The 24,158-nt window shown below is 35.3% G+C and overlaps 2 protein-coding genes, 1 long non-coding RNA gene and 4 other non-coding genes across 9 annotated transcripts; 6 read left to right on the forward strand and 1 right to left on the reverse strand.

Annotated features, from left to right (window-relative positions):
- The first annotated feature begins 1,530 nt into the window (after positions 1–1,530).
- Positions 1,531–5,548, forward strand: LOC103028861 (uncharacterized). 3 transcript variants are annotated; one of them, XR_002651047.2, is made up of 12 exons: positions 1,531–1,573; positions 2,199–2,236; positions 2,754–2,791; positions 2,977–3,038; positions 3,314–3,400; positions 3,600–3,668; positions 3,929–3,971; positions 4,144–4,201; positions 4,385–4,443; positions 4,923–4,975; positions 5,278–5,334; positions 5,514–5,548. It is a non-coding gene; the product is annotated as an uncharacterized LOC103028861 (long non-coding RNA). The 3 variants fall into 3 exon arrangements; XR_001518661.3 differs by having other exon boundaries at positions 1,558–1,573; positions 1,914–2,236; XR_002651046.2 differs by lacking the exon at positions 1,531–1,573 and having other exon boundaries at positions 1,627–2,236.
- Positions 3,092–3,162, forward strand: LOC125804099 (small nucleolar RNA SNORD31). The gene has a single exon (XR_007440596.1). It is a non-coding gene; the product is annotated as a small nucleolar RNA SNORD31 (small nucleolar RNA).
- Positions 3,720–3,790, forward strand: LOC125804100 (small nucleolar RNA SNORD31). The gene has a single exon (XR_007440597.1). It is a non-coding gene; the product is annotated as a small nucleolar RNA SNORD31 (small nucleolar RNA).
- Positions 5,018–5,082, forward strand: LOC125804098 (small nucleolar RNA SNORD29). The gene has a single exon (XR_007440595.1). It is a non-coding gene; the product is annotated as a small nucleolar RNA SNORD29 (small nucleolar RNA).
- A 77-nt stretch (positions 5,549–5,625) lies between the features above and the next one.
- On the forward strand, positions 5,626–5,751 carry LOC125804102 (small nucleolar RNA SNORD22). Its single transcript, XR_007440599.1, has one exon. It is a non-coding gene; the product is annotated as a small nucleolar RNA SNORD22 (small nucleolar RNA).
- Positions 5,752–6,895: 1,144 nt separating this feature from the next.
- arl2 (ADP-ribosylation factor-like 2) lies at positions 6,896–11,815 on the reverse strand. The gene is made up of 5 exons (XM_007248089.4): positions 11,568–11,815; positions 10,559–10,669; positions 9,513–9,675; positions 9,288–9,368; positions 6,896–7,525 (listed from the first exon to the last, which is right to left on the reverse strand). The coding sequence occupies exons 1-5, from the start codon at positions 11,630–11,632 to the stop codon at positions 7,391–7,393; spliced, it is 555 nt and encodes a 184-aa protein (XP_007248151.2). The 5' UTR covers positions 11,633–11,815; the 3' UTR covers positions 6,896–7,390.
- A 5,897-nt stretch (positions 11,816–17,712) lies between these two features.
- Positions 17,713–23,671, forward strand: batf2 (basic leucine zipper ATF-like transcription factor 2). The gene is made up of 3 exons (XM_049482764.1): positions 17,713–17,891; positions 19,267–19,374; positions 21,448–23,671. The coding sequence occupies exons 1-3, from the start codon at positions 17,811–17,813 to the stop codon at positions 21,763–21,765; spliced, it is 507 nt and encodes a 168-aa protein (XP_049338721.1). The 5' UTR covers positions 17,713–17,810; the 3' UTR covers positions 21,766–23,671.
- Positions 23,672–24,158: the final 487 nt, after the last annotated feature.

The following is a 24,158-nucleotide window of genomic DNA, read 5'->3' on the forward strand; positions in this document are numbered from 1 at the left end:
TGAGAACAGTGGTGTGACCCACTGCAACAAGTTAAGAAGAGTTAAGAAGACTACACAAGTAGCGCCATCTTGTGAGAAAACTGTGAAATGTAAAAAGTCTAACCTCAATATGAATAGATTTCTTAATATTTTATAATTTTATAATTTTTTTTATAGTAAATTAGACGTACTGAAGTTTTTAAATGGCTGATAATGTTTATGTGGCTCTGATGTTTTATATTAAGAATTTGTTTTAGGTCAATTTTTTTTCTCCCTCCAGCTGGAAGATCCACACTGTTTAAATTGGGTTTTACTGTGGGTTCTAAGTGACCACCGTTATTGTATAAGCCATGAATAAACCATCGTTATTGCAATATGATTTTTACGCCAAAAGAGCAGCATAAACATTGTGAATAACAGCAAACTGTAAAATAACTCAAACTGTATTTTCTACATCCAGCAACAGAGGGAGCCATTAACACTGCAGACTGCTTAAATAACAACGTTTTTAATTTAAATGTATTGGTTATGGATTATTATTTTTTGATTCTCAAAACATTTGACCCTATTCTGATGCGAATTACCTCATTTCCATTTTTTTGCAGGGGTTTGCTGTATATAACTGAATATTTGGGTTGGCTTGGAAATATTCATAGAATAATTTTACTCAACACATTTGTTTTATAATTATTCACACTTTTCTTATAATTTCCTACTTAGTTCTATAGTTCAATATATGTGTTTATTTAGATTTAGAGTTGAAAAAATATTTTAAAAAATAGTTTAATTTGTAAGTGTTACAACAAGCAAATGATATTCAGTGGAATGGCCCATATATACAGCTCTGGAAAAATGAGAGACCACTTAAAAATTACTAGTTTTATTAATTTTACCAAATTGAAAACCTTTAGAATATAGTCAAGAGGAAGATGGGTGATCACAAGACATCAAAGGGGCATACATTTATCCAAAAGCAGTGTAAGACTGGTGGAGGAGAACATGCCAAGATGCATAAAAACTGGGATGCAAAAAACAAGATTATTCCACCAAATATTGATTTCTCTTAAAACTCTTAAAACTTTATGAATATAATCTTGTTTTCTTTGCGTTATTTGAGGTCTGAAAGCTTTGCAGTTAACTCGGCTCTTTTTTGTTATTTCAGCCATTTCTCATTTTCTGCAGATAAATGCTCTAATGACATATTTATATTTGGAATTTGGAAGACATGTTGTCCGTAGTTTCTAGAATAAAACAACAATGTTTATTTTACTCAAACATATACCTATGAATAGTAAAATCAGAGAAACTGATTCAGAAAATGAAGTGGTCTCTTATTTTTTTCTAGAGCTGTATATATAATTCAAACATTCGAGGACAGAATAATAACAGACTCAGTCTGATAATATTAGAAATCCAGAGCAGTGCTGGTTGGTTTATTTATACAGGCGGCGGTAAACAGAACTAACCTGCAGGAAAAAGAAGGAGCAGAAGAGAAGGAGGAACCGGGCGGCGGAAGAAGAAGGGCGGGGCCTATCGGGGCTATAAAACAGACTGCCGCCATCCCCTCGGTCACTTTCCTGCTGGAGACATCATGGTGAGCATAGCATGTTGTTTAGCTTTGTTTAAACCTTTCTTTTGGATCTGCTGTTACAATATAAAACTAATTCATGTTTTGGTGCATGTTTCTGAATGTATATTAGATCCTACGGGCCATTTAATGCAGTGAAATTGATTAATAAAGCTCTGTAGTCGCACTGTACTGCTGTGAGCAAGACTCACTTAGCCAGGTTAGCTCCACGTTGGGGCTGATTTTTTTTCTTTTGTAATCCGATGCCATCCTCGGCCCTGTTAGTGTTAATATGTGAATTTTAGCTTGTATTAGTCATGTAAATATAATGTTTCTACGTGCTTAGAGTATTTTTCTCATTTTGCAGAGAAATTGTGAATTCTCCAGCTATGTCTGATTGGTGTAGTCATCGGTTAGTGCTGTCGAATCTCTCAGTGATGATAACTTTCACAGACCTGTACTGAAACACTGTGATTGTAACCTTTTTTTTATCTGAGAAGAGATTCATAAACGTGCATTTAAGATGGGCAATGCACCGGTTTTGGGTGTGCTCTGCACGTCTTAGAACGTGCTAGAAGTCTGGAAGTTTCGTGATGTCTGCACGTGCTGTCCTGGTGCTTGCTGACCAAACGCACTTTCTGTGTATTTGCAGTTTGCCTACGTGAAGACGGATCCTCTGTGCTGCTATAGGTATGATTCAATCTTTTTTTTTTTTTTTTTTTTTTCAGTGCAGAAAATTAGTTGTTGCTAGGGCTGGGCATGAAGGCCTATTCTGTATACCCTGTACACATATATTGCAATAGCGATCTAATAGTAGTATTTTATTAGTTTCATTAGCTTTGTAGTTTAGTTTTTCTAATCTTTTAACGGACAGTTATTGCAGGATGTGTTGCATGAATTGCCACATTTTAGTACAGACAATTTTAATTTTATTGTGTGGTTTTTACAATAGAAATAATATTGGCATTGCATCTGACATATCTTAGTAATTATATTGTGGTATAAATGTTGGCCATCTTGTCCAGCCTTAGCTGCAGCTATTTACATATGATTGGATTTAAGCTACCGTGAGGATCCATGAACTCTCTCTTTCTGGATTCTTTTGAAGACACAATGTTCTTTCTGAGTAGTTTAGCAAATTCTGATGCAAAAGTCTGGTTTATCTTGGGTGATCTGTAATCTCTGCTCTCTTATGCTCTTATCACAGACTCCTCAAGCCTCTGGGTTGAGCATTGCCACTTTTAGGTAAGAATTGAATACCTTTTTAAACATATTCTGAATTGCATGGGTACTATTATGATGAATCTATTGACAAGCATATGTCTGATTTGCGGTGATGCTTCCTTTTTAATATCTGAAAACCCTGATTTGTTGTGATAATGGTGTCTGGTGGTTATACTCTTTGATTGATTTTATTTTTTACCCAACAGGCAGCTTAAAGTCTGCAGATAATTGGATGTGAGCAGAGCTGTGGAAGACCTAATCTAACAAGGTAAAAATGTATTTTATTTATTTTTATTTTTTTTAAGCCACATTAAGGCAAGTTGGAGAACTGATGACTGCCATACCGCCCCAGTCTGAATTTGAGCTGACTGATTGGTTTTTCCTGATCTCCTACTTAATGACTAGGTGAAATTTAATTTGTTTTAGGAGAAAGTATGTAGTTAATGTAGTACTGACTTATTTTCTCAGCAATTGTTCAGTTGTCTGTTATATATATTAAGCTTTGTATAATTGCATCTCACCTCATTTTATTTATATTAACAGGTTGGAAAATGTCTGGCAGCCAACATGGACAGAATATCCTTAACCATGGATGCCCGACTAGTGTTCCAGCAAGGTGTTGGTCTTTCGGTAAGAAGATTGCTTTATGTATTACACTTGCATACAAAAAGCGTCTGAGAATGATGAATGGGTTTATCCCATTATATATCTGGACGACTATTCAGTCAAATGGCATTCTAGTCACCAAAGGCTGATCAGACAAATGATAAACTCTTAATCAGATTTCACCTGACATGGCTTTTCTAAACTTGTATTTTCCTTTCTGCAGATACCCCTTAAGGTGGTGCCAGTTCCTGTTTCTTGTTTGTGGATCAGCCAAGTGGACTACTTTTAATTGGTAATTCTCTATTTAATAGGAATTTTGAAAACTACGTTGTGGGTTGTTAAGGAGAAATATGATGACTGCCATACCGCCCCAGTCTGAATTTGAGCTGACTGATTGGTTTTACCTGATCTCCTGCTTTATGTGTAAATAAGCTTTTATACCGGTTTTACATAAAGGGCATTAGTAAAAAAAAAAACACTTATTGCTTCACAGTAAACTTTATTCTTGAATTAAAAATTGATTTTATTTTTAGTCATGTTTATGTCCAACAGGTCATGGCTAAAAGATGGAGGATGCCGTCTTGGCCTGTGACTGGTAAGTTTGGTGTATCATGCTTTGTTAAAGTTGAGCCTGGTCTCTGTGATGAATTTTTCCTAGCTCAGGTTGAATCAATGTGAAAACAACTTTAACATCTGAGAGATGAAGAGCATTATTTTTGTTACTATTAATCAGTAAGGTTATGTAACGCTTGTTCTTTTCCTTTCAGGACTCTGCAAGAATGTCTGAACAGGGCTGTCCTTTTTGTTTTTTTTTTTTAATTCTAGGTATTCATCATTTTATTATACTTTACACCTTTTCTGCTGTTTTGCATCTTATGATGATTATCCTTGAATCTCGTTCGTCTGAACTCCTGTTGAAATATACCACTATCTGATTATGCACAGGTATAATTATTTTTTTTATAAGTTGTGGGGCTTTAAAACTAAACTTGTTCTTCAACTCTTTAGGTGGGCTTTCTAAGATGAAGTTGCTGTGATCTGATGTCCTGGAACTGCTTGGTTCTTAGGTAGGTTTTACTTGATTTAAGAAGTCTGATTTTTTGTGGGGAGGGGTTCTTCATGGTTACCTTCAGCTTATTGTACTGTATAGGGATGTGTTAATGAATTTGCCTCAGTGGACAAGGAGAGCCCATTATCAAGCTGGCTCAATTTAACTTTTTATATCTTTAGGTATTTATGGGTAACTTCATGGCATTTCAGTGTAATTACATGTGTATGCAATCAGATTACATCTGCATGGAATCTTAATTTTCAAAAGCTTAATGCCTGGCTGGTTATTCTATCCTTCATACAATTAGGCTAAACTTAATTAGGTCTGAATTAAATTGGAGAAATGATTACTAGAACACAACCCCAGTCTGAATTTGAGCTGACAATGGTATCCATGTTCTGCTTGATTAGTTTAAGTCTGGGCCATATTCTTGCAATATGGTAGCATCTAGACATGCTGGCTTTGTTCCTAAAATGGCATCTTTGTTTTCAACAGATTGTAGCTAAATGTAAAGGGGGACCTGGAGGAGCCCAGTTCAGGACTGCCTGGTAAGCTTGCCCTATCAGATGGCTTTAACTATTTGAGTCTGATCTCTGTGATGAAGATACTTAGCTCACTTTGAACCAATGTGAAACTACACGAACACCTGAGAGATCAACACGCGTGTTTCTCAATCCTGGTCATGGAAGTGCCCTGCATATATGTTTATTTGTCTCCTTGGATAAACACAACCCTGAAAGTACCAGGGAAGGGGTGGGGTTTCAGCACCAGTTTTGAAACAGTTACACTGTACAGTTACACCAGATTGATCAGATCCTTTCATTAAATTTTCCCTCTGCTTTGCTTACAGAACCGCATCTTCTAGAATGAGGGGGGCCTAGTGCCTGTAAAAGTCCCAAGCATCCAGGTAGGTCCTCACACCATACACATTTTCCTGCCACTCTGCATCTTATGATGATCCCCTATAGAATCTCGTTCGTCTGAACTCCTGTTGAAATATACCACTAACTGATGATGCAAAAGTACACTTAAATGTCCTCAATTGTACAAAGGTAGAGGAACTTATTGGTTTTATTTCTTTTTAAGGTGACCCTGCCAAGTTGAAGGCTTCTTCTAAACAGGCAAGTGTGTTTTTTTTTTTTTATTTATTTATTTTTTTTTAATATAAACATTTTAAAATATTAAGATTAGCTGCTGGTCTGAATGATGAAACTCGCACACGTCTTACGCCCTGTGTTAACACCAGAACCTGAGAAGGTGAACCCACTGGGGTTGCCAGGGCAACAAGGGGATGGTCTGTTGGGGTACCAACTGTCTGACAGGCCCAGCTGTAGCGATGCAAGGATATGTCATGTTCTGTGCCTTATTTAATTTGGTAATTTATTTTTTTTAGGTGCTAGGATGTCTTGGAACAAATGCAAACTGGCTAATGGGATGAATTCTGGACATCAGTGGTCACAAGTTGAAGAAAACAAAGCATGTGGTGCTTGGATGAAGAACCCTGCAAGAGATTCAGATTTTTGAAGTGTTCGGCTTGTGCCTTTGCATTCCTCTGCTTTCACTTGAATTGTCTGTAAATTTCTGATGGCAAATGCCTTTTCAAATAAACCTCTTTTGGAAAATGATGTCAGTGTAATGGTTGCAATAAGTGATCTGTTATGCAGAAAATGACTAGTTATATATTCTGGATCTTTCTAGAGTACTTTGTTTGTTCATTAGCCACATAATGTTCATTTTTCCCACCTACATTAAAGGGAAAACATGTAATTTGAAACTCAATGTTTAAGTTGATGTGCATATTTTTAAGTGTCTAGGGAAAGGGTATACTTGCCTAGACTGATTAAATGCCTAGTCAAACTAGGTTCTTAATCTCAAGATTAAAAGACCTCCCAGAGCATAAAATAAAGCTAAATCTCATTACATTGTGGGTATAACACTTGTACTCTGTTTCCTAAAAAAGTGTCACTTTCTCTCCCACAACCTCATATGGTGTAGCTGAAGGGGATCCAAGCTGCAATAAAGTTGGACATTCTTAAATTTTAAAACAGGATCAAAGTCTAGTCTTAGTCTACACAAACACTAGAATACCATTGAGAAGTCTAGTCATAGGCATAATACATTTTGGGGGGGGAAATCTGTAGCCATTATCTGAACTAAACTTCACAAGGTATTACAAATCTGAATACATTATACATTTGCACAAACCGTTAAGTGTTCGATAAACCTAAGGAATACAACAATGTTGCTTGCAAAAAAATACTTGGTTGGTCTGTTGGCAAAACTGGTGTGCTGATTCTAAAATTGCTTATTTCCAAAATTAAAATTATAGAATTTTATAGACAAACATTCTACAGGGCTAGTAAAGTAACATGTCAGGTAAATTACTTTTACAAGTCAATATTATTTTATACAGTTAATGTTCATTTTAACATTAGGTTGTCTTAATAAGAATAAAGCAAACATGACAATGAAACTACATGACAATTTTATTTTTCTTGGTTTGCAGTGGGCACTGAAATTACAGTAGCAAAGCAGAATTTTTGTTGTGCATTATGAACCAAGCAAAACCACTCCTTACAGATTACAATGAGATCAGAGTACTCAGGCAAACACCTGCAGAAAACAGGCACCATTAAAAACACACACATTGCAGCTTAACTCACTTATTTTAACTCTATTTTCTACTTATTTTAACTCTATTCCTCTCTTCTGAACCCAAAATTTTACCCCCCTGGCACATGAGAAACAGAAGCTTAAGTAAATGTGGGGGAGTAGAACTGTACATATCTGCATCATTAATGATGGTGTACTAAAAAAAAAAGATGCCAGTAACTGCTTCAAAATTGCAAAACATGCTTCAGGTGCCTTCAAGATCATAACCACACTAACACTTGTGAATGTGTGGTTACACATGCTGCGCTCTCAAAACTGACCAGAAATGCAATATATTTAAGGCACTTTTCTCAATCAGCTGTGAAGATCCGTGCAGCGATATCATCCAGGAGCCAGTCTACACCCATGAGGAGGTTCTCGCCTGTCACTGCACTGCAGCCTATTATACACCAGTGATGCGTCTTAATGTCATCCAGCGCTAGTGCCTGTCGAGAGAGAGTTAAATCAGAGAGTAAATTAGGCTGGATCTGCAGATATCCGTCCAATCTCTGCCCTGAGAAAAATACTGTAATTCCTACCAAACCTTTTATTAATGGGGTACAAGTACAAGTAGGACTAACAGTACAATATACAAATCAAATATTGTGTTATAAGCATTTCAATGATTAACTAGCTGTGGTTGTCAAAACACATGCACACATTTAGGCCTGTCCCTCGACAACTATGTAATAGACTTATCGTACAGTATATAGACATTATTTCTATCATTTTTGCTGACATCAATATTGTCCATTATGTTAACTTACTAATTAAAAGTTATATGTGGTTTCAAATATACAGCTCTGGAAAAAATTAAGAGACCACTTCGGTTTCTGATTCAGTTTCTCTGTTTTTGCTATTTATAGGTATATGTTTGAGTAAAATAAACATTGTTTTGTTCTACGAAAAACCTTTCCCTCAAATTCCAAATAAAAATACTGTCATTTAGAGCACTGATTTGCAGAAAATGAGAAATGGCTAAAATAACAAAAAAGATGCAGAGCTTTCAGACCTTAAATAATGCAAAGAAAACATTTATATTAATAAAGTTTTAAGAGTTCAGAAATCAATATTTGGTGGAATAACCCTGGTTTTTAATCACAGTTTTAATGCATTTTGGCATGTTCTCCTCCACCAGTCTTACACACTGCTTTTGGATAATTTCTGCCACTGTCCTGTTGCAAATATTCAAGCAGAGTGGTTTGATGGCTTGTGATCATCCAGCTTCCTCTTGATTATATTACAGATGTTTTAATTTAGTAAAATTAAAGAGTGGTCTCTCATGTTTTTTCCAGAGCTGTTTATATCAGTGGCATGGAGTGGGCCTCAGAATGACTATGCTGGTGGTGATGTGCAGAATTTTGACTCGGACCAGATTCAGACTTAGCTTAAGTGATGTAAAACCTGCACTCACAGCAGCCCAAAGTATGCTGATCAACTTAGGCCCAATGTAAGGACAGTCTAATAGTAATATTCTTTAGTTCTCTTCCTATTAAACAATAGTGTGTTTAATGCTTGTATATTGTGATTGCAGGCAAACTGGATCTATTTATCAAATTAGATTTGATTATTCACACTGTTATTTGCAACTGATGAGATCTGACTTGTATTGAGATACCACAAATCTATTTGCATGGGGTTGCAGTGATAAAAACACAAACATCAGTAACCACGCAGCCATGCTGGTGATGTGGCTTTCATTCATGGGAACAAGGGAAATGGTGGTGAATCATCATCTTTTCCAAACCGTTGTACTCTCAAGTTGAGGTCAATCAGGATTTGACGTGGTTGTTGTTTGGGTTGTTGTGAAATCTTTATAATCAGACTTGTGAGTCCAGACCTAAGCACATCTGTATGGATTTCATGTTTTTTTTAAACTATCAAGACAATCAAAATTGTGTATTATTATGTGTCATGACATTCTGGATCATTGACTTCTGTTATAAATCTGAAGAAATTTTTATTTTTTAATATCTCAGTTAGGGGTGTGCCATATCATATAATAGGCAATAATAACATTACATTTTTATTTGGTTGCAGTAGTGTATTCTGAAAATACCATCAAATATTGTGATATTATTTTAGGGCCATATCGCCCACCCCTAATCTGGATACAATCTAGACAGACCAAAAATTTGATTTGGGCTGGCAGTCCAAACAAAACCTTAAATCCTCCTAGTGTTTTAAGTGCAATGAAGAAACACTAACCTCTCTGATTGCATCCTTAGACAATGCACCAGGCAGATCTTGTTTGTTTGCAAATACAAGAAGTGTGGCTCCTGCTAATCTCTGGTAAAAAGAAACAAGAATGATTAGACAAGCAAGATCAAAGCAGACAAATATAAGGACAAATCTGAGGAAAGAAACTGGACATGTCTTGAGAACGTAATCCAGTACATGAATCGTTCAGTATTAATGAATAAACATTCTCACCTCCTCCAGTAACAGAGCACCAAGTTCTTTTCTGCAGTCCTCCAGTCTCAGTCTGTCTGCACTGTCCACCACCCACACCAGTCCATCTGTGCTTTCAAAGTAATTCCTCCAGTAGGATCGCAATGATTTCTGACCTCCTACGTCCCAGATATTTAATTTGAACCTATTTTCACATCAAAGAAAAAGAGCAGACAAGAAGGATGTATGCGTCAAGAAGCCATTAGTTGAAATGATACAACTAGACCACTTATGGCAGAGATGATTCATTAAGAGTGTCCAATCAGTAAGGTATTATTAATTTAACTAATATCTGGGTTGAGGTTAGTATAGCCATTTTATGCAGTTAATTACATTTCCCTACTATAAACATAGTCAGTTGTGTAGATGTTTTTGGTATCTGCAGTATTGTAGAAAATTATGAAAGATTCCAGTTACAGTCTGATTCAAAAATACAGTAGTTAAACTTAGATGGCAGTCATCCCATAAGACAACAGACATAAATCAAAAACATTTTAGTTTTAAAGTAAACTCATATATCAAGTAAACTCATCCAAAATCAACAATGATTTGATATCAAATTCCAATGTTAGAAAGATGTTAAATTTTGGTTACTTAACAACACATTAGCATATAGCAACATGAGGCATTAACATTGTGATACTCAGCAGATGTTGTGTTTTAAATCATCATACCTCACCATGCCCCTAAAAGTTGGTATTTTTTGTCAACACGACATGACATGTGAAGACACTTAATTTTGGTTACTCAGCATATCAAAACATAATCATCTACTTTGTTTGCTTTTACATGTCAGTATAACGTTGGGATTAGACATTTCCTCACACTAAATTTTTGTCAACTGATGTCCCAATCTATGTTCAAACAGACATTATCTATCAATTATGGGACCAGCTGGGATGTCTTGGCCAACTGACTAAAATATAGATATGGAGAAAATTGTAAACAGTGATGTTAAGATGTACAAGAAATTGTTAGAAATTCTATGCAAGTCATAGAAAAGAGTACAGTTCAGGTTCAGACATTACCCTCTATGTTCTAACGTCTTTATGTTGAATCCTAGGGTTGGAGAAATAGTGCTGACGTCTTCGCCATTGAATTTCTTCAGGATGGTCGTTTTTCCAGCGTTGTCCAGACCACTGCACTCATGGTTAAGGAGTCACAGGAGCTGTTCTCATGACTACAGCATGTTATTGGCATAATTAATATCAGTCCTAAAATAGAACCCTGTGGGTCTCCAAAAATACCTCCAGTTGAGGCATTAAGGTTAAGTGCATAATAAACCTCTCTCAAGAACAGGAGTTTCAGTCAGGTGTTTTCAATCAGGCATTGATTAGGCACACCTCTAGATCTGAACAGAACCACAACCAGCAGCAATTAAGTATACTTAGCTCCTTTTAGAGAGTTAATGTTGTCTTTGCAACATGGTGACGTCCAGGGAATGGTCAAAGAAGTCTAGACAGAGGGTAATTGTAATATTGTAATGCTGTAATATATTATGCTTCCAATTGTGTCTCTTGAATATCTCCTCTCTAGACTTCTTTGACCACTCTCTGGACTTATCTTACCGTGTTGCAAAGACACCATTAACTGTCTAGAAGGAGCTGAGTATCCTTTCAAGTCCTTTCAAATCTGTTTAATTGCTGCTGGTACTGTATATTTCTACGGGTGCTTCAATGCCTGATTAAAAACACCTGATGATACAATTTCCTATTTGATCTGATGGTGAACAGGATAAAATATAAATGTTAAACTTGCTAAAACACTTTACTGCAGTGGGTGTAGAATAATTTTGAACACAACTTTAATACCGTCATATAGCCGAGTCCTAATCCCAGTATATAGCTTTTGCAGAACAACAAAATATTGCTATGTCAGTTTCGTCCCTACTATTACACAGTCCTACTAATTAGTGTTAACAACCCAGCAGACAAATAGATAGATATTGTAATACTAAAACTGTCAGTACCAGCTTTATAAAAAAAGAACACACAGCAGCATCTGTCTACAGTGATAATGCTAATTCCTGAAGGATACAGCATCAGCAGGCGCATCTCCCGCTCCTTGTGCTTCAGCTTTCTGAGTATAGTTAATAACCCCATGGTGAACTCTCTAACCAGAACCGGTTACTAAACGCCGCCGCGGAAACTGGAACCCTTCAGAATGGTGAAATCACATCGCTGATGAAGCTCCTCTGTGTATGAATTCTCAGAAACAGAACATCTTCTGTTGCTCCCTCGCGCTACCAGCGCTTTCTCTGAATCCAGGAAGTGTTCTGTGCGCCGCTCCAACATACTCAAACCTGATTGGTCACCCGGTAGGACAATAAAAATAGTTGATGAAATTGATTGGTTACCTATCATCAGTGGTACCGCCCTCTTAGGGCAGACGAAGGGCGTGTCTGCAGTTTTAATTTGTTAAACCGCCGTCAATCACTGCAAAACCGTTTCATACCATAGACTGTATATAAAGCTATATACAGTACAGTCTATGGTTCATACAGACTTTTAATTTGAAAATCCTGAAACTATACATATACAGCTCTGGAAAAAAACAAGAGCGCTTTAGTTTCTGAGTCAGTTTCTGTAATTTTGATATTTATAGGTATATGTTTAAGTAAACCAAATAAAACATTGCCATTTAGAGCATTTATTTGGGGGAAAAAAGAGAAATGAAAAAAAGAGGTTTCAGACCTCAAAAAATGCAAAGAAAACAAGTTCAAGAATATTTTCATAATATATTTGGTTATTGATCAATCTGCATATCTTACTGGGTAAATAAAATAAAATGAAATTTACAAAAAAAACGACCTATGTCTTATTTAAAGTAGACTTCTACTCCTACATATATCATATATTACATTTAATACAAACACTGTCAAAATCTGCTAAATTAATAAACATACTGAGACAATTTTGTTTATAAATATAAGTTGTGCTTAAAAATAAGCTACAAAAATCATATATAAATATGTCTTAAATGTACTGTATATATAAATATGAACATAACTTAGTTTAATATGTAATTTACAGAGATATTCAGGGTCATTCTTTAAGATGGGTTCTTTTTGGATCCTTGCCTTTTTGGAGAAAATACCTTAAAATGATAATTTCATCTGATAATTGATTCATTGAGCCTGTGACTAAAAACACTTCCCTGTGGGACAGCTTATTGGACAAGTCTCCAGTTTTTAATTTAATAATTTATCCAAAATTATGCATTAACATTAAGATTTCATTAGGCTTTTTTTGTTTTTTGTAAAACATGCAGTCCAATAAACATTACCTTCATATTTCTACTTACCATCAAAATATTAATAAAGAACTTTCCAATAACAGTAACAACAATATAACAATAATAATGACAGGGCTAAAGGGACATCACACATTTTAATACAGTATAGTCACCATATATTTTTTAAAAATTATATATTTTTTTTACATAATAATGCACCCGATTTGGAGAATCACCCTTTAAAAGAAACAGTTATGTTAGTAATGTTACAATAATGCTATACTTTTAAATAATGAATAATAAGGAGTACAGTTTAGTTTAAAATATAAACCCCTAAATATATGAAAAAATCGAAAAGTGGTTTAGAAAATCAATGGTCAAAAACAGTTTCACTATTGTTAGAGGCATGTTAATGATAATGTGGTTAAACATGTGGGTTTGCTTTAAAATACTTAAACACTCCCTCTCTCCTGCTTATGAAGAGCTCACTTGTTTAGGCTTCCCTGGGAGAAGGTCATTTAAATACCCCAAAAGAACAGCAGAGAAAGGGAAAGTAAAATGAATATTGCTGAATGCAGAATGTTGTGTAACATTCAACTGACAGAAAAAGGTCAGACAGACCACTCCCTCATTTTCCAGGCACTCCCTGAGTACATACCATGCCTACAGGATGTGAGGCCATATATGGCGTTAGAAGGATATAGTTGGCAATAGTTGTGTTTAAGACAGAGGCAGACTGCAACAGAAGCAGCATATTTTTACTGAGTATCATTGAGATAGACATATCTGATGCAGATGGAGAGATTGTTCTGTTCTATGACATATGTGTGTTTGCTATTGCCCATGTCTGGAGGTCCTAAAAATTAGCACACCAAGAACTGTGCTCCCTATAATTGCCACACTATTAAAACTTCCTCAGAAAATATAGTAAAATATTTGGAAAAAGTTATTTGCCTTCTCTGAAGCCCAGTACTTTTTAACGAGTGTCTTGTAGGGGAAAAGTCGTGTCATGTGTAAATGAATGTAATAAGTCCATAGACAGCTTTGCATTACTGCCAATACCAGATACAGTGCTGTGAAAAAATAGTCTTAGTAGTCCTACAAACTACTTTTGTTTTTGCATTTTTTTCATACTGTCATGCTACATTTTCCAGATTATCAAACAAACTTTAGTATCAGACAAATATAGACCTGTAAAATCAAGAAAGCACTTAAAAAAGAAGCTTTCTATCAATGTGAAGCAAATAAAATATATATAAAAAAAAGCAACAAATCATGCCCCAATCTGAAGAAATTTAAGAACAGATGAGAAAACAAAGTCATTGACATCTATTAGTCTAGAAAAGGTTACAAAGTAATTTCTAAGGCTTTGGGACTCCAGCAGACCACACTAAGAGCTATGGAGAAATGGAGAAAACTTGGAACACTGTTGAACCTTCCCAGAAGTGGTTGGCCGACCAAAATTATTCCAAAAGGGCATGGACAACTCATCCAAGAGGTCACAAAAGAACCCAGAACAACATGTAAAGAACTGCAGGTCTCACTTGCCTCACTTAAGGTCAGTGTTAATGATTCAATAATAAGGAAGAGACTGGTCCAAAATGTTATCCGTTAGAGAGATCCACTTGCAAAAAAAAACTGCTGACAAAAAAAAACACAAAAGTCTATCTCACAGTTGCCCAAAAATACCTTGATGATCCCCAGAACAAGGGTGGCACAACCAAGTTATTAGGTTTAGTGGGCATAGTTTTTTTTCTTTTACTAAATAAAATTACGATTTATAAAGTGCTTTTTATATTTCCTCAGGTTATATTATCGTATTATCTTATTATATTATCTGATATTAAAGTTTGTTTGATCATTGGAAAAATATCAGTATGACAAAAAAATAAAAATAAAAAATCTGTAGGAGGCAAATCATTTTTCATGCTACTGTACATTTCTTGCTTAAAATGAATAGAATAGCATTTATTACTAATTAATTCTTTAATCTTTTACTTTTAGTATTGTTATTATTTACCCACCCATATTGTTATCTTCTTCTTGCTGATCAGGGACGTGGTGAGCCCAAAGCCTAACAGGAATCATTAGTTGAAAGCTGGAAAATCCCCCCAAAGATGGCAGTAGTCCACTGCAGGATACCATGAGTAATCGTTCATTCACACCTACACTCTTAAAAATGAAGATGCTACAATGAGCTTGTTGAACGATGTCATAGAGGAGCTACTTTTGATTCCATAAAGAAGCATTTTTTTAAGAGACTGTGAATTTAAAGAATATTGTTAAATATTTCAAATGGTTTTACATTTTCTCAATGTTTTATTTTATTTTTACAAAAATGGATTGTTATGGAACCAAAAATGGTTATTCTATGATTTCGCTTGAATTACTTGATATACCAAATTTATTTAGTAGTGTTTCAAACCCACTAAAGATACAACAGGTACAACATGTACTGTACAACTAATTAGTCCCCGGACATGAAATACCTTTAGTCCCAAATTAGCAATATTAGCCAGTTGATAACAATAGATTGCAATATTTTGTACATTCAAACACCACAGGAACACACCTACAGGTATATATTAGATAGAGCTGACACAAACAGATAGAAGTCAGTAAAAAAAACTAAATAATAATACTGTTAATATGTACTGCAGCCATCTTGGATTCTGAACTGGATTTTGCTGCTGAGGCTTTTCCACCTTCTGTGTAGGAAATCCGACCTCTAAGAATTGAAATTTCCCATTTGCAACTTGGAAATTCTGACATCTGAGGAAGGAAACACTAATCAAATTCTGTCCTTATAATAGTGAATGCTCTATTTAATGATGTAGAATTTCACATGTAGGGAATAGTGAATATGACAGTTTCAGATATGGCTTAATAGTGTAACCAACAATTTAGCATAGACAGTTCATCAGTTTATCTACTGTGTGTTTTTAGAAAGTGGGAAGAAACCAAGATACCCAGAGGAAACCCACATGAACTCGTGGACAACATGCCAAACTCCACACGGACAGTGACCAGAGTGAGGATTGAAACCCGGCACCAGGCCCCTGGAGCATTTTTAAATTAGGTCTTCTCAAATTACTGCTAGTTTACGCAATACTGAATAATGACATTCCTTACCAGGAATAGTTGATTTATAATGTCATGACTCTGAACTGCTTGGCTCTGAATCAGGGGGGTTTCTGACCACTCTGACATCACAGGAAACGGGCTTGGGAGAGTGAAAGTGTCTGCAGGAGTGGGCAAAGACTTGTGTCCTGGGACAGTTTAGAGAGGAAGTGAAGTTTAGGCTGATACAAAACCACACTCAGTTACCATAAGCAACTACAGAAATACACTCTAATCTGATAAAGGCTGGATAACTGATTTACACTGGATTTAAATGTACTCTGAATCTTATGACGACTGATGACACAAACTGTATGTCAAAAATTAATAATGTTAATTTTACTTTATATTTATCAAATTGTCGTAATACTTACATTCACCCCGTTGTAATAAAATATTAAGATAATATATATATATATATATATTTAGAAAAGTTACTAGTAGTCCAGCGGACTAAGCGCTTCCACTATGATCAGGAGATCGTCAGTTCGAATCCTGTTCATGTAGCTTGCCATCGGCCAACAGAGCCCTGAGAGCGCACAATTGGCCTAGCTCTTTTTGGGTGGGTAGATGGCACTCTCTCTCCTCATCACTCCAAAGGTGTCCGCTACACAAGGCGTCTGTAAGCTGATGTTTCGGAACCAGGTCGCTGCGCTTTCCTCCGAGTGCGCTGCCTACTCGGCAATGCGGCACCAGCAGCAGTTCGAAAAGAGGCGGTGGCTGACTTTATATGTGCTAGTCTTCACCCTCCTGGTGTTGGGGCATCGGTAGTGATAGAGGGAGTCCTAATGAGTGGGTTGGGTAAGTGACCGTGTACATTGGGAAGAAAGTGGGAAAATAATTGAAATAAAATTATATATATATATATATATATATATATATATATATATATATATATATATATATATATATATATATATATATATATATATATATATATATAAAAGAAAAGGTCACCAACTATTCATCAAATGTCAATTTTTTTGTCCATCCTGTCATTGTTCACCCTGTTGTGCAGCTTGCTATTACATGGTGGACAAATGCATGCAAGTAACAATAGTATATATTGTAAAGAAAATTTGGATGGGTCCAGTTGAATAAGACGGTGTGACTATGACCTTAGGGTAGCTGGTTTGAATCCAGTGCTGGGGTGAGTAGATAGAACTCTTTTTTTCCCATTACACCCAGTGTGATGTTAGTCAGCACAGGTATCTGTTAGCTGGTGTACGGGAGTTGTGTTGCTGCGCTTTCCTCCGAGTGTGCTGACCAGTAATGCTGCATCAGTGGCAGTTCAAAAAGGAATGTTGACTGACTTTCAACCCCTTCACCCTCCTAAAATTTGGGGCTTTACTAATCATAGGGGCTGTCCTACTAAAGGATGAAAATGGGATAAAATTACAAATAAAAAAGACCTTAGGTCTTTTGATTAATTTTGAGGGTCAAACAGTTGGTAAAGGATATTCCCAGAGGCTCTTGTGTTCATGTAGAGTATTCTTGTATTCATGGTCTGCCCCTACCTGAAGCTCAGACACTCAGACCATGATTCATAATCAGTGTTTTAGAGTGCAGTAGAACTTTGTGGTGTTCCTGACAGTAATGATTATGGGATAAGTATGTGTGTGTGTATGTGTGTGTGTGTGTGTGTAGTGAGCAGCAGACTATGTGTGGGTGTGTGTGTGGGAGTGTGAGAGCGGGAATTCAGCAGTACGGGAAGAGGCTCTGGCTTCTTCCCCTGATCCGCGAATCCGGGCGTTTAAAATAAGGCGAAACTGAAAGCTCGTGCGCTGCAGCGCGCGCTATAAAGCAGCTAGAGTTGCATCATCAGTAGAGACCGTGCACGTGTGTGCGCGCGCGCGTGTTTAAAGCAGCTTGTCGGCGGTGGGGGCAGTAACAGTAGAGCTCAGGCTGCTGCAGGGCTCAGTCGAGATGCCGGTAGCGCTGATGGATAAACTGGAAGGGGGATCGAGCTCTGTGTGTGGAAGCGACTCTCAGAGTCCTCGCGACTGGGTAACGCGTTTATTACAAACTTTAATAATCATACTCCAACATATGATGAGGATTTAGAGCATAATTGCTGTTTCTTTGGCGGTATTTCTGATGTTATCAAAAATATATTATTTCGTTTTTTTGTTTTTTTATAGAAGTATTTTATTTTAAATGTGTCTATCTGTTTTATCTTCTTTAATTAGTTTAGCTTATTTATTTTATATTTTAATTTAATTGTTTGATCTACTATTAGTTCTCTCTTCTGTTTACGTTTTATTAATTTTGCTTAAAACAGTTGTTTATATATTTTTCTTTTGCTGCTTTTATGGTTAAATATTGTTTTTTATTAATTGGTGTTGTAAACAACTTTGAGCTGCATAGCAGGAGTGTAGTTCTTCTTATTATTTTTCTTCTTCTTCTTCTTCTTATTTTTATTATTATTATTATTTTCTTCTTCTTATTATTATTATTATTATCATTATTTATTTTATTATTATTATAAGTAGTAGTAGTATAACATTAATAATAAAAAAACATAATAATAACAACAACACATAATGGTTTATCCATTAATATTTACAATAAGTCACACAGAAATTAAAACGTTTATTTTTTTATATTTTTTTTATTTTTAACGTTGAATTACATTACATAAGCTCAGCATCAGTTTTGGTTAAAGTTTCAAGCTCCACAAATATTTTTTCCTGCATTTTAAAATATTAAAATGGACCATTTTACCCACAACATAGCAGGAGTGTATAGTGTATATTGGTTATACATTGCAGGATTGATTAATATTATTATTATTATTATTATTATTATTATTATTATTATTATTATTATTAATATTAGTAGGAGTAGTAGTAGTAGTAGCAGCAATATTAGCATTAGTGACAGTAGTAGTGTTTTACTCATGAATGCATGTTTTTCATACCTCATGGTCATGTTTTCTAAAATAAAATGTGAATATGTTTGTTTGCTCAGTAAAAGTGTAGTTATTTAAAACGGTGATATTAGAAAAAGCACAAATAATACACAATGCACTTTGTTGATTTGATTGGTTGAGTGTGTTAACCATTGCTAGTGTTCTTCTCAAGGAAAGCAAATAGGTAGTGTAAAAACACCATCCAATACTTACCAATACATCTAACTGTGTTCATTTTATATACACCAGTAACTTTACTGAAAATAAATAACACATTCTGTATGTATACCATATATGAATTTGTATTCATTCTACTGTTGTAACCTACAGTGTCTTTTACAGGCAGAAACACAGTGCACTAACTGCTGAGATAATCTTCATTTACCAGACTTTTCTCATGACAAGTTTAATGTACATTACTGTATGTTCAGCACTCGTGTTCTCATATTTACTTGCTTGCTGTGTTTATAGGAGACTGATCAGCCAGTGGGGAGAGTATGTCATCGGCGACAGAGAAACAGAGATGCAGCACGAAGGAGTCGCAAGAAACAAACCGAGAGAGCAGATGTGCTACATGAGGTCAGTGTATTATATATAGTATAGGATAGTATAGTATAGTATGGCACAAAATGTGCATGTGGATCAGGGGTGGAGGATATGGTAAAATAATGAAAACACAATGTAAAATATATATATATTTTTTTTTTAAAATAAAATGTGTACTGATCAAGCATGATGTTTTTATGTCCATGATATGCTCATCAGATCAGATAAAAAACTGATCTGAATACGATAAAATGTCATCATAAATAAGGACTTTATGTTCTCACAAAATATGTGTCAAATGATGTGGGTATTCAGCAGTATGTAATGTATGAGTAGGTAATAGTGTAAGGTTGTGTCAGCGTGTGTGTATGTGCATGTGTGTGGGATAGAACACGCCTGTTCTGGCAGGCATTTCTTGGAAACACCGTGAGTTAAAGGAAGAGGGAACCAGGGTTGCAGGAGGTCAAATTCCACACTTCAAGTCCCATCTGAGTAAATTCTTGGTAGCTATTAGGAACTAGCTGTGAAGTAGTTTTGTGTTACATGTTTACTGTTTTTTTGCTTGCCAGATTAATGGGTAACATTTTAATGAAGATCAGACATTGCATTCAGCCTTCTTTCACTTTCACTTTCTCTTTTGAGGCTGTACAAATATTGGACTTTCCCTTGGCAGGAACTCTTTACTCCTCATTGTATTCAGAGTACCAGGGAACAGTGTGGCTTACTATACACACAGTGTGAATATAACCTTTAATCACAGCAAGATGGTTTTCTAGGAAATACAGTACAAAAATCTGTGGGAAAACAAACAAACAAAAGAGTTCCTTAGAGTGATGCCATAGAAAACTGGGGGAAAAAATCCATGACTTTTAATCGACAAAGCAATGCAAAGTGCCTGAGTTATTCCAGAGGGAGAAAAGCGAGAAAGCAGTATTTAAGAAGTTAATGCTACAATTGTCTGTTTATGAAAAGAGCCATTTAGCAACTATCATGTTTAACAGTGTACTTTGTTCATGTACAAGAAATAATTAGCAACATCCAAAAGTGACACTTTAATTGAACAAATAATAAAACAACAAGTGTGAGAGCATTATGCCCCCTTAAACATAAAGAAACCAAAAGCATTATTTAGAGTGAGGCAATAGAACCAAGCACTTTTGGTTCCCTAAAGAACTTTTCTGTAAATAAGTTGTGTAAACACGCAAGCTTTCAGGTTAAATGCATCTTCTCCACTTAATGAAAAATGTATATAGAATAGAATGCATATGCATAAAGCAACAGAAAATATGCATTGAATTAAAACTGCTTGCAGGTCTAACTGGATGAGTGAAAAAAAAAAAAAAAAAAAAAAAATATATATATATATATATATATACACATTACAAAAGTGTAGAGTACTGTCTTCTAAAACAAGCAGTTACTTAGGTTAATGTAACAGTGTAAATGTAGTGTGTTACTACCCACCTCTGGTTGCAATATACACTTTGCTAGAACAAATATTTAGCTTGAAAAAAACATAAAAATATTCTCTTTGTTCATTTCTAGGTTAAAATAATGGTAGGAAAAGACAGGTGACCACAGAATTCAAGGTTTTGAAAGCTGGTTGAAAAAGAGTATTGAATTGAAATCCTATATAGCACCTTTAATGAGTTTCATGATTTCTTTCAGACACAACCACATAACTGTCTTCTAAATAACTTATATAAAAATAGAGATAAAAATGATTAACAGATCAGGATTTTTTGTTAATTGTCTGTCTGACAGTACACCATTAAATCTTGGGGATTTCTATTTAAACATTACTGAAAAGCGTGATTGTAATAATAATAGAAAATATTAAAAAAATATTAAGTAAATCTGTCAAAACATAATGAATAAAATCATAAAATTAGCTCTTTCCACCAAAGAATTTGTGTTGATTCCTGTTACTGATCTTGAATTATTAAGTTGAATAGAGAGTGAAAAGGATATTTCAAAGTCCTCAAATTTTTCAGAATGTAAATTAGTTATTTTCCTGCAGAAAAAAGGATTTTGAGTCACCTACACCTGTAGCTCATATAGGGGACGGGCATTTTAAAGAGTTAATGCTTGCTTCTCCACACACAGGAACTGCAGGCTCTGGAGCAGTCCAACGCTGCCTTTGTGAAAGAGATCGATGATCTGAAGAAGGAGCTGCAGCACTACCATACAGTTTTAAAGGAACATGAACCCCACTGTACGGTACACTGCTTGTCTCAGCCTTCAGTGCCCTTCACAGCTTCCATACCCAGCACCTTCACCACAGACATGACCCCTTCACTCTTCAATCCAAGCCCTGTTCAAGACCTTCCACTTCCACCTTCATCCATACCAGAGTCAGAAATCTCTCTGGCCGATTTACTGGACAGGGCTGACTGGCTGCCATGGGACCCGATGGACCTGTAAGAGAACCCTATTTATTACAAGAACTATGGGCTGTTGAAGAAAGCAGATGTTTAGCAACAAAACAAAGACATTACAGAAGTCCATAAATATCAATCTCTGTAAATCAGTTGCAGCCCTAATCTGACTTTGCTATTCATCTCCTCATTAACCCTTAAAATGTTTTTTTATTTATTGTATACCATGTTAGAGTAATTACAGTGTAATTACTCAATATAACATGTAAACTTAAACTGCACTCACAGGATGTTACTGCTGGCAATAATGCAACTTCTAAGAGTTAGGAAGGTGATGTGTAATGTGCCTGGGTTCAGTGTTTTGGAGCTAAAACTAAACTCTTCTGGACCAGGGCTAGATAAGCATGTTATGGACATGGTATGGACTATGTAGGCAGCTGGCCTGAAAACCACTACTGACTGTTAAACCTCTTGCTGCTGATCTGTGTGATTCTGTATTATAATGAAATAAGGTGTATTCAGTATGTGTTTGTTGAATCTATAATTATTATGTTTATTCAAATTTAATGTTTTAATCATAAATAGAAATTAAGTGTGTGGTCAATATTTACAATTCACTTTATCAGTAAAACCCCACAGTGCGCTTATAGTTACTGTCCACCTAACTGGTCCAGTTTTAGATTCTACACACATCAGCTCTGACCCAGAAATATCAAACCAGGGGATTTTCTATGCTTCTATTTTAAACATAAGTGTGTCTGGGGGACATGCTGTAAATCTACACCTATATAGCTATAGGGCCCACTCTAGAATTGAAGGTACATTTAAAAACTGTGTAAACAGTAAACTTAACCTGCTCAAACTATTTAAACCAGCAACAGAGCTGACAGATAACTTGCCATTCTCTACCATTTTGTGCCTTAACTCCATATACTAACCTCATTAACAGCTGAATTGGAGATTTACCTAAAATTACAATACAAGATTTGAGCTATAATTAATTAATTAATTAATATACTGTTGGTGTATCCTCAACATTCTATATAAATAATATTTCAATTATACGTTTGACATAAAAAGTACTGCATTGAACCATAGTTCCTACCATAAGAAATGACATCACATTTATTTATTCAAACTGTTTGCAGATTTTATACGATTTTGTAACAAAGGCATTTTATAACAGAATTGACCCTAACATTAAGACAGACTATAAATAGGAGTGTCAAAATGTCCTGCTAAATTAAACATTATAAAAACTGCAAAAACCTTAAAGAATAGAATTAACATCAATGTAAAACAATAAAATAATAACTTCTATTAACATATATTGATTTCCACCTTAACCCCTCTAATGCAAATTTCCTATTTTGGAGATCAGCAATGCTATATACATTAAACGTACAAATGTTTGTAGATAGCCCTTCCAATGAATGCATATAACTACTTTTAATGCACTTATTGTTGACACAGATGTACGAATGCACGCACAGCTTGTCCAGTCCCTGTTGGCAAGTATTGGCAATAAATATTCTCTGGAATGATGGTGCTACAGCTAATACTTTTAGGGTGACTTGGGGAGTTGGGGATGATGAGGTGGAGGGGGTGATCTTTTAACACTCTTCCAGGATCTAGTAGAACGCTTTCCCAGGACAGTAAACAGTTACTACAGTTACTCCACCACAAACAGGTCAAACTCTAGAAGATGTGTAGAAGATATGATGTCTGTAGTGAATTTAATGTTAAATTGAGGTTCATATTAGCGAAATCACACTAGTTTATATATGGAAAACGTTTCATATATAGAGTGTAGATTGTATGAAATGACCCAATGCAACCAATGGCATTAAGAATGAATATATTGTAATATATTGTAATATATTTAATGTGTTTTTATGTCTGAGAAATCTACATTTCATTGCAATTATAAATAAACATGACTGTATATTTGACTAAGGTTTCTTGCCCTTTTAATGTGTCTGAGAAAATCAGTTGTGTTGTGTTGTGAAGAAGTTGAGTTGGTATACTTTAAATAATGCTATTTAAGTAACGTTTTAAACCATATTATGGCAAGAACTGCTCAACTAAGTAAAGAAAAAATACTTTATGAATACTTAATAAAGGTCAGGTTTTTTTTTTTCGAAAAATGTAATGAAACATGAAATTATCCTTAGGTGCTTTACAGCAAAGACCATTAAAAATGATGAAACTGGCTCTCATCAGGACTGCACCAGAAAACAAGACCATGAATTATCTCTGTTACATAGGATAAGTTTATCAGAATTACCAGCCTCAGAAAACCGCAAGTTAACAACACCAAGATAAGAGCACCTAAATGCTTTACAGAATATTTTCTTTAAGTTGTTTAAGTAATTGTACTATATAATTCACTATGTGCTCCTTATATGCTAAAAATGTGTGCCCAAACTTACAGCTATA

The sequence above is a fragment of the Astyanax mexicanus genome, chromosome 8, assembly GCF_023375975.1.
Source record: "Astyanax mexicanus isolate ESR-SI-001 chromosome 8, AstMex3_surface, whole genome shotgun sequence".
In the NCBI taxonomy this organism is placed as follows: domain Eukaryota; kingdom Metazoa; phylum Chordata; class Actinopteri; order Characiformes; family Acestrorhamphidae; genus Astyanax; species Astyanax mexicanus.